The sequence below is a fragment of the Nyctibius grandis genome, chromosome 7 (assembly GCF_013368605.1).
Source record: "Nyctibius grandis isolate bNycGra1 chromosome 7, bNycGra1.pri, whole genome shotgun sequence".
NCBI classification, from domain to species: domain Eukaryota; kingdom Metazoa; phylum Chordata; class Aves; order Nyctibiiformes; family Nyctibiidae; genus Nyctibius; species Nyctibius grandis.
In genome coordinates, this window is record NC_090664.1 from 24578753 (window position 1) to 24591779 (window position 13027).

The 13027-nt window shown below is 40.6% G+C and overlaps 1 protein-coding gene across 4 annotated transcripts in view; it reads right to left on the bottom strand.

Moving 5' to 3' along the window:
- HDAC9 (histone deacetylase 9) overlaps positions 1–5494 on the bottom strand; it is a 294314-nt gene extending 288820 nt beyond the window's left edge. For 2 of the 4 annotated variants that reach the window (XM_068404568.1, XM_068404567.1), the window contains exons 1-2: positions 5377–5494; positions 4840–4902 (exon numbers count right to left, since the gene is read on the bottom strand). In XM_068404568.1, the coding sequence (XP_068260669.1) occupies positions 4840–4902; positions 5377–5476 (163 nt within the window). In that variant the 5' untranslated portion in view covers positions 5477–5494. The remainder of the gene's footprint in view (positions 1–4839; positions 4903–5376) is intronic. The other 2 variants (XM_068404565.1, XM_068404564.1) reach the window with 1 other exon arrangement.
- Positions 5495–13027: the final 7533 nt, after the last annotated feature.

Genomic DNA, 13027 nt, shown 5'->3' on the forward strand with positions numbered 1-13027 from the left:
TCAGTGTCTTCTCAATAACGTAAAACAGAAAACGCAGCTTCATTCCATTTTGCCACATTTCTGTGCAACTGAATTCATAACCAAATGTATGGTCCAGCATACATATTACTGGGCAGAGCCTCTACTCCAAATCAGTGAGATTTTAACTACATAAGACCTGCAGATCTGTGTTGCTCATCTCTTCTCATTCTGTTAATTGTTAAGGCTAAGTTCTGACTCTTCCGTAACAATTAATTCAAATCCTTCAGCTACTACTATGAAGCACTAGAGTTTTTTTTCTACCTAGTCTTTATTGCAGGCATTGAAAAAGCCTCTCTGGCTGTTAATCCAGAACTTCCTTGAACTGAATTTTCACACTCAATTTTTTTCATTACTCTGAAGAGAATCACAAAGTAAAAGCTCAGCATATCTATTCTTGCTCTCTCTGAAGAGTTATTGCTTGAGATACCACATATGCATCATTTTGTATCTGTAAGAAGTTTATATTACCTGATTCAGATATGCAATATGTCAAATTTTTTCATGAATATCAGAGCAAACCTTTAAATGAATTTGCTTCTGCAGTCTCTCCACAGGGACAGTTGAGCAGGTGGAAGTTTTGTTAGGCCAGAAAAAAACAGGAGAGCAAATACCAATGAATTTTCCTTGAAGGCAATATAAATGCATGTGTACAAATGCGTATACATGGTCGTGCAGCTACACGACAGATACAACATATGAGATGATAAATTTTGTACATTGGGGTTTACTGAGGGAAGATTGCTCATGAGGACCTGCCAACCCACGTACAACATGATGCATGTAGCATTGATTCTGTCATTTATATTCAAGTGACACAGCTTGAATTTCTTGACTGGTGCAGAGAATAAAATACTGCGACTTCATTCACTTACTACATCTGTGAAATTGCAGGTTTTTTGCAAGCCTGCAGGTAGACAAAGTCAATCAAATTAATCACTCTGAATCATTATATTCCCTTTAGAACAGTTTTGCTCTATAGATTCCTGAGCCTGACAGGTATCACTTTCCATATTTCACAAAAGGCTTAGCTGACGTAAGCAGGATTGCATAACTTGCTCAGGTCACCTGTCAGCTCAGTGACGAGCCAAAGCTTTAAGCTCAAGATCTCCTTGAACTCTTGATTTTTCCACACAACAGCTTTGGGCAGGAAGCAGAGGATGCCTTACCCAATAAAAGCCAAGGTGGAATTGAGGCAGGGCAGTGCAAGGGTGTATGTCAAAATACAGCCAGTGAAGCAAACGTAGCAACCTTATCCTTTCGAAAAACAGCACAGTATATTAAATCACCACAAGTTAATGAACTCAGCATTACTTCTTAAAGTCCCACATCTATAGATACCATGGCTGGGTAGGTTCTTCTCCTTCACATAACTGACATCTACTTGAGTAATGTGGCCCTGCATTAGTTATTTATTGACTACGTTTTAATGAGTGTTCTTGCCATGGACTGTGCTGCACGTAATGCTTTTTTTCAAGGACTTATAGTTTATTATTCATATTGTGGTAACATAAGAGGCCAGCTGAATGCTAGGGTCCACTGTAGCATTGTACACACATGGAAGTTGAGACTTTTTGGGTAAAATAAAAGCAACAGCATAGTTAAATAGTACTTTTCAGCTAAATAAGAGGCTTTAGACTCCAGATCTATTTTTTAAATCATGAAACTAAAATAATTATGGTATCAAATAAGAATGCATCAGCATCATTTTCTTAAATAAAGATGCACAGCACTTACTGCTGCATTTTAGAGCAACAGTACCATATGGGAGAATCTAGTTCAGTCTTCTCAAGATAGCTGAAACTGCTCTCTGCAGTAAGGTGTAGGTGTCTGCAAATCACACAGCTTTCTTGAGTCAGTGCCGATTTAAATGCTCCATTCATAATTAGACTTTTTGATTGGTACCTATCCAGATCATCTCATTCATAGTATGATTTACAAGCAGGGATGAAGACAGACAGGCAAAGCAGTAATTGAGGGAATACCAGAAGAACTGCTATTGTCAGAAATGCCTTAGACAGCTTGCTTTGCAAATATGTATCCATTGGCCATTGAATCTGTCCTCTTTGGGGATGGATCCAGCCCAGTTTAAAATCAGGGTTGCATAATACAGGCCTATTGCATATGGAAACTAGCAAACCCAAAAAAACATTGAGTTTTAAGTTGTGCTTGCTTCAAAGACTTCAAGAATATCAAAGGTGCAGATTGTAAATGTTCAGGGACCTGCTCTTTTCTTAAATATGTGCAACTTTTTAACCTGAGCAAAAGTCACATACACGTAATGAAGATAACTTTAAAGTAAGGATACTGCGATAAGCAAAATTCAAATGACTGATCCTAGCTACTCCAAACACTAGAGCACATCGTCATATCCTGGCTATTTTTTTCTCCCCTATATGCACCACGGAGGGAGACAATACCTGAAAAGCCACCACGCCTGATCCTGCAAGACCCTGATCTGGAGGGAACTGAAGGTAATCGACAGCAGCACCAGACTTTGTGGTTTCATGTGATGTGAATTAAACTGCAGACTATGTGCAATGCAACTACTTCCAGTCTAGGTGTGTATTTTAAAGGCTAACCGAAACACTGAGGAATATTTTGTGTTCTACAGAATACGTATTTAAACATATTTTACCTGGATAATGTTCTTGACTAAAGTGGTGGGGTTTTTTTCAAAGTCTAAAAACCCCCTCTATTCTATTTGGTACTACAGGGGAAATTGTATATGTTATATGGCTCTAATGTAATATCAGATAAAAAGCATCTGTTATATGATATTCTTGTCTCCAGTGAAGAAAAGCATAGCTGTAAACTTAGAGAAAATTACCTCCCTTTGTTGTGTTTCAAATGAGAAAATTGCTATTACTTAAGCAACACTAGTTGGCAGTTACAAGGTAGCATAGTGAGCTTAAAAAACAGATTTTTACTTGTGTACAGCTAACTTCAACTTGACATAGTATTAAAAAAAAACCCAAACAACAGGAGGGAGGGGAAGCAGTCAGTCTTATCTGTTTGACCAATGCAAAAGCACTGGACACCTGCTGAGCTGTTCAGGAAAACCAAAGAAAAGCAATAATTCTTGAACAAGAGGTCGACACTGTAGATAGCTTTGCAGAACTGTAACACTTTCAGGAGAAACTTCTGCTTTTACCCACTGTCTTTGGTAGAGCTTTGTTGTTCATATTTGTAAACAAGTCTTTCACCTGATTTCTGTCCTTGACAAAGGAACTGTAATTAGTGATCAACATCTCTTCTAAGAAGTTAGAGAAATATTAAATTCCTTGAGAGATCCAAAAAGAAACAAACCAACCAGCAGCTTTATAAAGGAATAGAAAAATTGCCAGTCTTAAACCTTACCAGTTGCAAGTCTCCATTCCTCTTAGGTTTTCTCATTATTTTAACTTGCCATAATAGCTTTTCAATCTCTCATTCCCCTCCTTTGGCCTATAATCATTATGAGGTAGCCTTGGCTTTCTGTATTGAAAAACACTAATCATGAGGTTAAGACATATCTAAGTCCTTTCTAATAGTAAAGACATTACCACTTCACACCATCTCTCCACAATTTATTTTCATATCTGAAACTAGAAGTCTGCTCTAAAACTGTATGTAAGAAACACAAGTAAAACTTTAAGGTCTTTTTTCTATAAAGCAGGAAAAGAAATAGTGTTTTTTTTTATAACAAACAAACATGGGCTCAACAGGTGTACCAAAACAGGCAATATGTGAAGAGAGCTGTGGTCTACACACATAATTAATCTTAAAAATTCAGAAGCACTGACAAGCTTTGTGAAAGAAAAAGAAAAAAAAAAGAAAAAGGGGGGTAAACGAAGACTAAAGTACAATGTAAACAATTCACCCTGCATTTCTACATATAGGTCCTCTACAAAGCCAACTTATGAAAAACAAAGTCAGAAACCTAGGACTGAAAAGACATAAAACAGGTAACATTGTGTCTCAAGACAGTTTCAGCCAATAAAAACAGAACTGGAATTGATAGAGGCTTAAGAAAGAATGGACAACAGTAACCTGAAATTTGGACTGTTTTAGCCTAAATGACATTTTTATCTGAATGGCAACAATTCTTCCAACTTTAATTCATCCTCAGTAATCATTTGCAGGTCTCAAACATAGCTAGCAAAGAAACTAGAAAATACAAGGGTAGCTTCAAATACATGAGGAAATTGTCCAGTGTTCTCTCAGAACAGCTTTGAAATACCTTCATTAAAAAACACACTCCAACTTACATCTCAGTGAGTCATTACATATGACTACCATTGCCAGGTTCCAAGTACTTTTAAAGTAACAAAATAAGCCATGCATATTAAAGACATTTTAAAGCAACACTGTAATGAAAAGAGAAAGGGATTTAGTATTAAACTCCTTTGTATGCAAAGTGGAGAAAAGGAAACTCACAGAAAAAAACAAATCCTGTTTACAATAGACATATGACCAGAATTGCCTATGAGGGGCTCTAACTGCAGCCTCCTGACAAGGTCTGTTTGAGGAAGCCTCTCTCTGTGAATAAGCCTGTACCACAAGCCTCATTTTGCAACCATGCAACAAAACAAACAAGGAATCACAAACTTGATTTTGGTTGCGAGCATTTTCCTCTGTCTGGAAAGCAGCAGCCTGAAGGATACAAACTCCTCACAAAAGCAGCAGCTGCTATCTAACATACTACTGTAATTATTTAACAACTTACATAAAGCCCATAAAAATAAAGTTACTTCTTTAAAGGAAGGGTGTTTTCTTGTCGTGCTAGGCTGTATTTTCCCGGTCAGCCACTGAAGTCTGAGGTACGGAGCTGTCTCTTACCTGAGCTGATCATACTGTGCATTCTTTGCTGAGCCAAGAGCTGTTCACGTCCAGAAACCCCATCTGAGGAAAAACACGATTCACTCTCGTAAATTGTCTGCAGCATATTCCAGCCAGTCTGCACTTCAGCTACACGAGAGATTCATCACTGCACTTGCACAAGGGCGTCGGGCACAACCCTCTGTGGTCCTACCTCCTCCAGCAAGGGTTGTAAGATAATACGCTTCGGCAATTAGCAATGTTTAAGCATTTGCACAAATATCTATCGGGAGAGAGAAACCCCCCCAAATCCGCTCTCGGCAGCCCCCGCCCGCAGGAAGGGAGCCGGGAGGGCGCGGGGGGCCGTGCACCGCCGAGTTTGAGCAGTTGCGTTACGGGCAAGCCAACGGCAGGTGGAAGAAGAAATGAAGAAATATCTCTGCGCTTTGGCCTTTCCGGCGGGGCGGGGGGGGGGAAACACAGCCTTTTAGAAACCAGCAAACCCAGCAAGCCCCCTCTCCAGGGATCGGGAGCCCCCGAGGCTTTAGTCTGAATTACCCCAGCGCGGCCCAGCGCCGCTTTCCCCGCGTCCCTCTCCTCTCCCCGGCGGGGCGGCCGGGCGCAGTTGGCCGGAGCGGCAGCGATAACTCATTTGCATTTGAATCGGCACCCGCGCGGCCCAACGGCGGCAGAAATAGAACAATGGCCGGCCTGAGCCAAAAATAGGTCAGGCATGGCCGGGTGATTGGAGCCTGCATTAATGCGTTTAAAAATACCACAGCAAACACAGCTGTCCAGTCTCTTGTCTTTCAAACCGCGGCCGTCCTCCCCGCGCCTGGAGTGCCATTAACCCCTTCCCCCTGCCCAGCCCGTTTCGGTGGGAGAAGCCAGAGAGGGAGGAAGGGAAGGCAGGGAGCGGGACAGGACCGCTCCTCGCCCGGACTCGCACCCCTCTCCCTCCTTCCCCTCCCCTGGGGAGTATTTTTGTGAAATGCGAGCAAAAACGCCACGGCCGCTGTATGGTCCTAAAATAACGCCGGGAGGTTTTGCTGGCGATGTGGTTTCTGCCTCGCCCACGCGCAGCCATCCTGCTGTTCTATTTTTGCTGCCCGTTTCTCTGGCTACAGCGCAGTTGGCTTTGGCGGGGGAGCCGGGTTGTTGTCCGCTCCCTGCAGGACCTGCAGCCGTCTCGGGAGAGGCCATTTCTGAACCTAACGGGGCTAGGGGGGAGCAGAAGGTGGGGGCAGATGTTAGTGAGGGACGGGTTTTGTGCGTGCTGTTATAAGCAGCCTTTCCGTATTTAGCATGCTTGACATAATTCTTATAGTAAGTCATCAGTTGTGGCACAGCATGTTAGACACGGTTAACGACTATGTACTATTCGGTTGACTTGCTAAAATTTGGAGAGGGGCTGAGCAGCTCTCACTTATTTTTAGAAGCATTAGGCAATTTGCACGGCGCCTTTCTCAGTTTTACAAGATGATGTGCTTTCTGAAGAGCAGCATTTGACAGCGTATCAGACGACAGCACCATGCTCCTCTGTGTCTGAGCAGGTTTCACGCATGCTATGTGAAGTTTATTTTTCATAACGGTATCTCAAAAGTTGCACATGTTGTTTGCTGATTAATATAGCTACACATAGATTAGTTTCATTTCACCATTACAGATGGTACTTTTCTTCTTTGGTCTTGCTCTGCCTTACAGCACTTGTTACACAGGTGACCAAAGCCTGTCACTACCTACGTATATGATACAGCAGCCTGTATCATATACAGACACTACCAAAATTACGAGTCCCCTTCCATGTCCCTGCTCTATGGGAGGAACAGTGGCCACAGGGACATGATTCCGCACTGTAATCAAGAAGCTAATACAGAGGTTGTCTCGGAGATTTCTAGAAATCCACCCAAATTCTCAACTACCTCTAGCACTTTTTGCTAGTGAAGACCCAAGAATCTGCCCAGTACTTGAGATTGGTTCTGCCTTATGGCGAAGGATCGTCTGTCTGCTCTTCAACTAACATGACAGATAGTAGCCAAGGGCAATATTTTTTTTTTCAACTTCTCACAATTGTGTTTTCCGAAGAAAAGATTCACAATAACAAAGTACTGTGACACTCCTGTGACATTTGGATACTCGATGGCACCTGGGAGGTCTGTGGTTCAAGTCTCCTCCATCATCCAAAACCTTTGCTTCCTCCATGTGCCAAATGACTTGGTCCTGCTGAGAGTTAGGATCTGTCTCCTGGACAGATGGAGACTGCGGCAGCTGACAACGGGGTTTTCCTTACAGGATCCTCAAGTTAGCACCCATCACCGCTGGACAGCCTCCTCTCCTTGCCTTCTCTCTTCCCTACCCCCAGTTTTCCCCAGGAGCGAAAACTCAGTTTTCTCCTGGGAAAGCGGCAAAGCTCTGCAGACAGCATACACCCACCTCTGCAACGGGGCATGGACAGGGGCAGTAGGCAGCGCTGTGACAGGTAGGGTGTACAGTGCAAGACAGGGGATGAACGTCACACATACCATTGTACTATTGACAGCTGACAATTTGGTATTGTGAACATTTTTCTCTTGAAATAAAAATACCCAAATGTTTTGTGGGAAATACATGGCACTTTGACAGTGCAGGGCAGAAGGCGTTTAACACGAGTGCAAGGGAGATCACCTGTAGAAACAGAAAATTTTCTCTAACGCAGAAAAAGCTTTTTATAGACAGCAGTAAATAAAAAAGTGGAATTGCTTATGCCCTTGAAGCCAACAAGAACATGACCCTGTTAGTGATTCAGCGCCTCAACATAATCAAGTCTTGTATTACAGGGAAACACTGGAGGAATAAGTGAAAAACAGGTCAGAATATGGAAAATGCTGGAGTGTGAGATCCTGGTATTAGGTACCCATACGTGTTTATAACTTCTTATATATGCAGCTGCATTTTTAGAGATAGCATTCACAGCTCTAACTGACTTCAAATACTTGAGTAACTAAATAAAGCAAACTATTTTCAAGAACAGAAAATGTACATTCAGATATTCAGCTGCAAGTGTTCTTAATTTTGGCATACATATTTTAAACTGACAGAGACATAAACTATCCTATGTTAGCGAATTCACAGACCATAGTAACTACAGCATTGTACTTTATATTTTAGATTACATATAAAGATTATATCAAAATATTTTACTTATGAAGTCAGTCACCCCAAAGGTAGGGCTTTTACAACCTGAATTCTTCCGACTTGCTTTGACATATTATGGGCCTGTATATTATTTGGTACATGCTTAGCTTTAAAACACATGTGTAAATCCATCCCTTTTCAACATAGTATTTAAGCACATGCTCAAATTCTATCGATCGCAATAGAATTTAAACACATACTTAACACTTTGCTGAGTTAGCCCAGCCTTTAACTTCATGAGCACATGAGTTTAAATAGCGTCCTTTAGACTCCCACAGGTGAAGGATAAAGGGTTCATGCCTGAGGAAAATCTAGTTTTTATTTTTTAAAGCTATGGATGTTATAAGGTGACATTTTCATACAAGAACATGAGGGGTTTTTTGTTCTGTTTTTTTTCACATGCATTTCCTAAACTTGGAGAACTTTAATGACACTGGAGGTAAGAGTAAACTGTTGAAATGATTTAGTGCTGCTGAGGTGACTCTAAATGCAATCAGCAACTTCATAGAAAATTAAGGCATGTTAGTAGCACTAACATCTCATTACAGGGTTTCACAACGTGTTTCTCTTATTTGCCTTCTGAGTTGCTAAAAACAAATAAATATAAGGAAATTAAATCTGGAAACCGCATTACTGCAACATTAAGATTTCTACTGCCTTATTAACTCCACAACATTATAATTAAGTAGCACTTTTCAGTTCTTACTTTCTTTGTTAAGTACAAACAGTATATTACTGTTTGTTTTTAGCATATCCCATTTCTCACTCACATTATTCTGGAGCATAGCCTTCATTAATATTAATAGCTTAGTTTCAACTTTTGCAGTTTTCTTACTTGTAAATGAATTCTTGCATAGATTCTTCTGACATATTGCTCAATTCTATCATAAAAATATTATATACAAATGAAATAAAGAGATTGATCTCTAGCTTTTAGTCATATGCTTAAATGAGGATACCGGAGTCTTACAGGTGTCCCACTCAACCTTCCTTCAACCCCTTTTTCATTTGCCAAGTATTCTGTGAAAAAGCATCAAGTAATAACATGCATCAATATCCAACAGTACATAAACAAGTGGGAGCTAAACTAAGGTTGCATGGGTAATACTAAATCTGGCCTATTTCAGTACTCGAGTTTTGAGTTCTAATCTCTGCAGCCTAAAGCGCTCCTATTTTTTGTATATCTAATCACCAGGACTAAAAAAAGAAAAAAATTAACTATTGTATACAACAGATGTTTCTGTAGCCACAGTTCATTAGATACCATTAGTACCATGTGAAACCCAAACATCCAGCATAAATTACTACAGTTTATGCTAAAGGATTAACTAGGTTAACAAACAGCAGAAGACTATTACCACAGAGAAGCAGATGGTTTGGGAGCAGAGAGAAATCAGGGGAGATGCTCACGCGGTCTGGTTTCTGCTCCCTCCTGGAACTAAGGGACCGTATTCCAAACCCCTGGGGCAGTACAAATGAATCGCTTAATCCACGTGCTCTGCTTGGAAAGATGTAGTGCGGGAATGTCTCTGATTAGTTTTCTGTGTAGCAAGCCTTTGGCACTGCCTGTGCAGGAACACATGTTGCTTTTCTTTGCAGTGTCGTGAACCCACGGGATAGGCATTTTTCAAGTGAGGAGGAAATGGCGATTCTATACATGCTTAAGCTCAATTCAAGCTTCAAAAGGAATTTTCTGGGACAAAGAAAGATATATCTGTAGCTTTAAGGGATTTTGTGACAAACAATAGGAGAATAAAACATTACAAAGTTTTGAGGATAAGGAGCATTACGCTAGATAAATGTGTGGGTCTCTACCATCTCACATATAACAATACAGAGCCTTGCATCTTTCTCATGCAAATTAGCTCAGGGTTTTTGGAACTAGCTGATGACTTATCACTTCTTTCTCCTCTTAAAATATGCCTTTCCGTTCACATAAATAAGTCTACTAGAAATGAAGTCCCAGATTCAGGACAACACCTCAACAACACATGCTTGATTATAAGCACAAAGCTGAAGTTAAGCATATGTGTAAGGGCTTCATAAATTCAAGGGTACTTTCCTGAATCACAAAGCTCAAATAATTAAAAAAATCCACAGAGAGCTATCAAATAAAAAAATAATATTTAGGTTAGGAAATACATACACAATTCAATTATTCTGCTGACACAGTTATTTATCAGGTTGGAACTAAGATCGCCATATTTTACGGCAAGGCTGAGGTAAATTGCATACAAACAATGCAAGCCATGTAGCCAAAAGCAACATCAGATATTGACAAATAAATGCCTCAGACCAGCAAAGCACTTTGCCCTTTTATGCCATTAATGAGGCAAGTAGAGATATGAGCAGTATGAGGTTTGCCAGGTCTTCCATGTTGATGCCCAGCTTTCTTAGAGAGACACTAGTGCATACGTGCACTGCGTCTGCTGTGTCTAGCTGCACACACGGATGGACACACATAAAGCAACCCTAGAGCACATAACCTATGGCAGCTTGCAATACATTACCTGTGACAGCTTGCAATACATTCAGCATACTTGAGGCATTTCAAGCTTGTTACACACCTACTGAGCAGATAATCTGTACTGCCAGACAGTGTTTTGCACTTGATTTCCTGATGCTGCGTACTCTAGCAGGTCAGATCAATTGACCTGGACACTGAGAGTTCCTGGATGACAGACTAGTAAGTCCCTATGGCTGAAGAACCAAGAGAAACACCATCTCTAGCTTGTAATATATGCCTGGGTTTAAGTGGTTTTTTGGATTTAAGCCAAGAAATGTAGGCCGTGCTTGCTGTCTAGAGAAATGCATGGTGAAAACCAATGGCTATGCAAAGGATTAGGATCACAGCAGAAGACAGCCAACTGAATATGAGCTCCTAGGATTATACCAGGACCAACAAAGGCTAATAAAATCCTTGGATATATAAACAAGATTATACTGAGTAACAGAAGTGAGGTGATATGCATATACCAAAGAGAATATTCTTGGGATACTGTAACTTGTTCAGTATAGATACCTGAAAAAGAGTGCTGAAAAACTGAGGATGGATAGACATGACACAAGAACAAAGTAAGTTTGGAAAACCATTGGAAATTGGAAACTCAAAGACCTGAGATACTAAGTTTACTAAAGTAGTTCAGGGGTGGCTTGGCACTGTCTATAGTGGCTTGGCACTTGCCCTTGACACAGGGCAAGATGTCCAGTGGTGTAGTAAAACGCTCTTTATTTTAAGAAAGAAGGCTTTAAGAAAAATCAATCAATTAGAAAATCCAAGCCAGAAGTGGGCACACATTCTAAACATGTTTTAATCACTGCAGCGACTTATAAATGACATCAGTAGCAGCCATGTCTACGGAAAGAAAGCCCTCACACTTCTATAGCACAAACTTAAGGTAGGTTTTGTTGTAGGACTCCAAGAGATACAGGTCAGACCTGGTGATCATGGGGTACCTTTGAAGCTACTAAGAACTAGTAAGAATTATTGCTTAACTGATAGGAATAATAAGAACTAAACACAATAACTTTGCTACATCAGAAAAAATTTTCTTCTTTTAAATCACCCTCTTCTGAAAAGCAGATGTGTGGTGTTTTTTTTATTCCAAAATATGTTTATTTTCCTATTTTTATAATTTTTACAAAAGCAGGACAATGGAATGCACTCTAAACATCTTGGAAAAAAAAGTCTTTGTGAAAAAAAAACACTAAATGTGTTTGCTTTCAAAGCTGCCCTTTTAAATCAAAGAATTAGATCTCAGAAGTTGAGTCTTTTCTAAATCCAGACTTGGATTCATGGAGGGGTGGGTGACTTTTACATAACATGCTACAACCACACTATAAAGCTACCTACGTGGATTGGGACAATTTCTCTGTTAAATTTTGAAGCAAGTGAGAGTTTTTCTCAAATATCAAACAATTTAGTTACAGAACTGCCACTACAAGCCACTGGAAGCTTAGTCGAGACAGAAATTTTTACATAAAGCACTAAAAAGGTCCCTCTTTAATGTGTGGGCCAAGGAATGGACCCGAGATGCCAGGCCATGCACTGGGCTACGGGCACACGCCAGTCCCTGCCGCTGTGCTGCCTGCCGGGATCTCCTTCCTCTCCCAGCTCCTCCAGCCCTCACCAGGGAGCATTCAAGCACATGGAGAAACAGCGTTACATGCACAAACATGCCTCTGAGAGCAGTAACAAATTGACTGCTACTGTGCTATGAAAAGGTCACATCTCATGCTGGTCAATAATGTTGTTATGAAACCACACAAAACCCTTCTGGTTAGCTGGACCAGGACGGAAGCAATGTTCAGCCCCGGTCCTCTGCTGTTGTTTTCAAAATGTTTCAGTAAACCCAGATCCAGTTTTCATCTAACTTTCTGCCTTGCCTTGAACTCCGATAATGAACAGATCTGCAGACCAAAATGTTATCGATACACCAGCTTGCGAGCTGTTTTTACTGTGCTGGTGAATTTGGAGCAATGTTAAAAGGATAAAACCGTGACTTTAGCAGGTAAAGTGTAATTGTTTCACCTGACTTCAGTAGAACCAGGATTTCTCCCAAAGAGCAATATGATCTTAATTTCTGTTGTGGAAGCAACAAATTTATAGGCTGCAAAAGAGAAAATAAATCAAAATACAATTGAAAGCAACGTTTCATAATTCTGAAAGGAAAATGACCACACATTTCAACTAAATATAACCTCTCTCTTTAGCTAAGTAACCCCCCTTGAAAATCTTAAGCAGCTACTTACTTCAACTGAAAATACCTTTATAATATACGATGACACTGCCAAAATGTGTCACAAACTTGACTTTCGTAAATACAGATATCCAACTGCTATTCCTAAGGCGAGAATCAGCCCCAAGAAGGCTTTTATCTATACTTCAAGCGCATTTAGCCAAATCCTGCAACCTTTGATTTACTAGGCAGTCTGTCCCATAGAAAGGATGAAACAAATGGAGAGGGAGGGTACAGAGAGTGCCCCAGCAAAGTCACCACTCAGCAGGCAGATGTGGGCAGCTACAGCTGCTGCT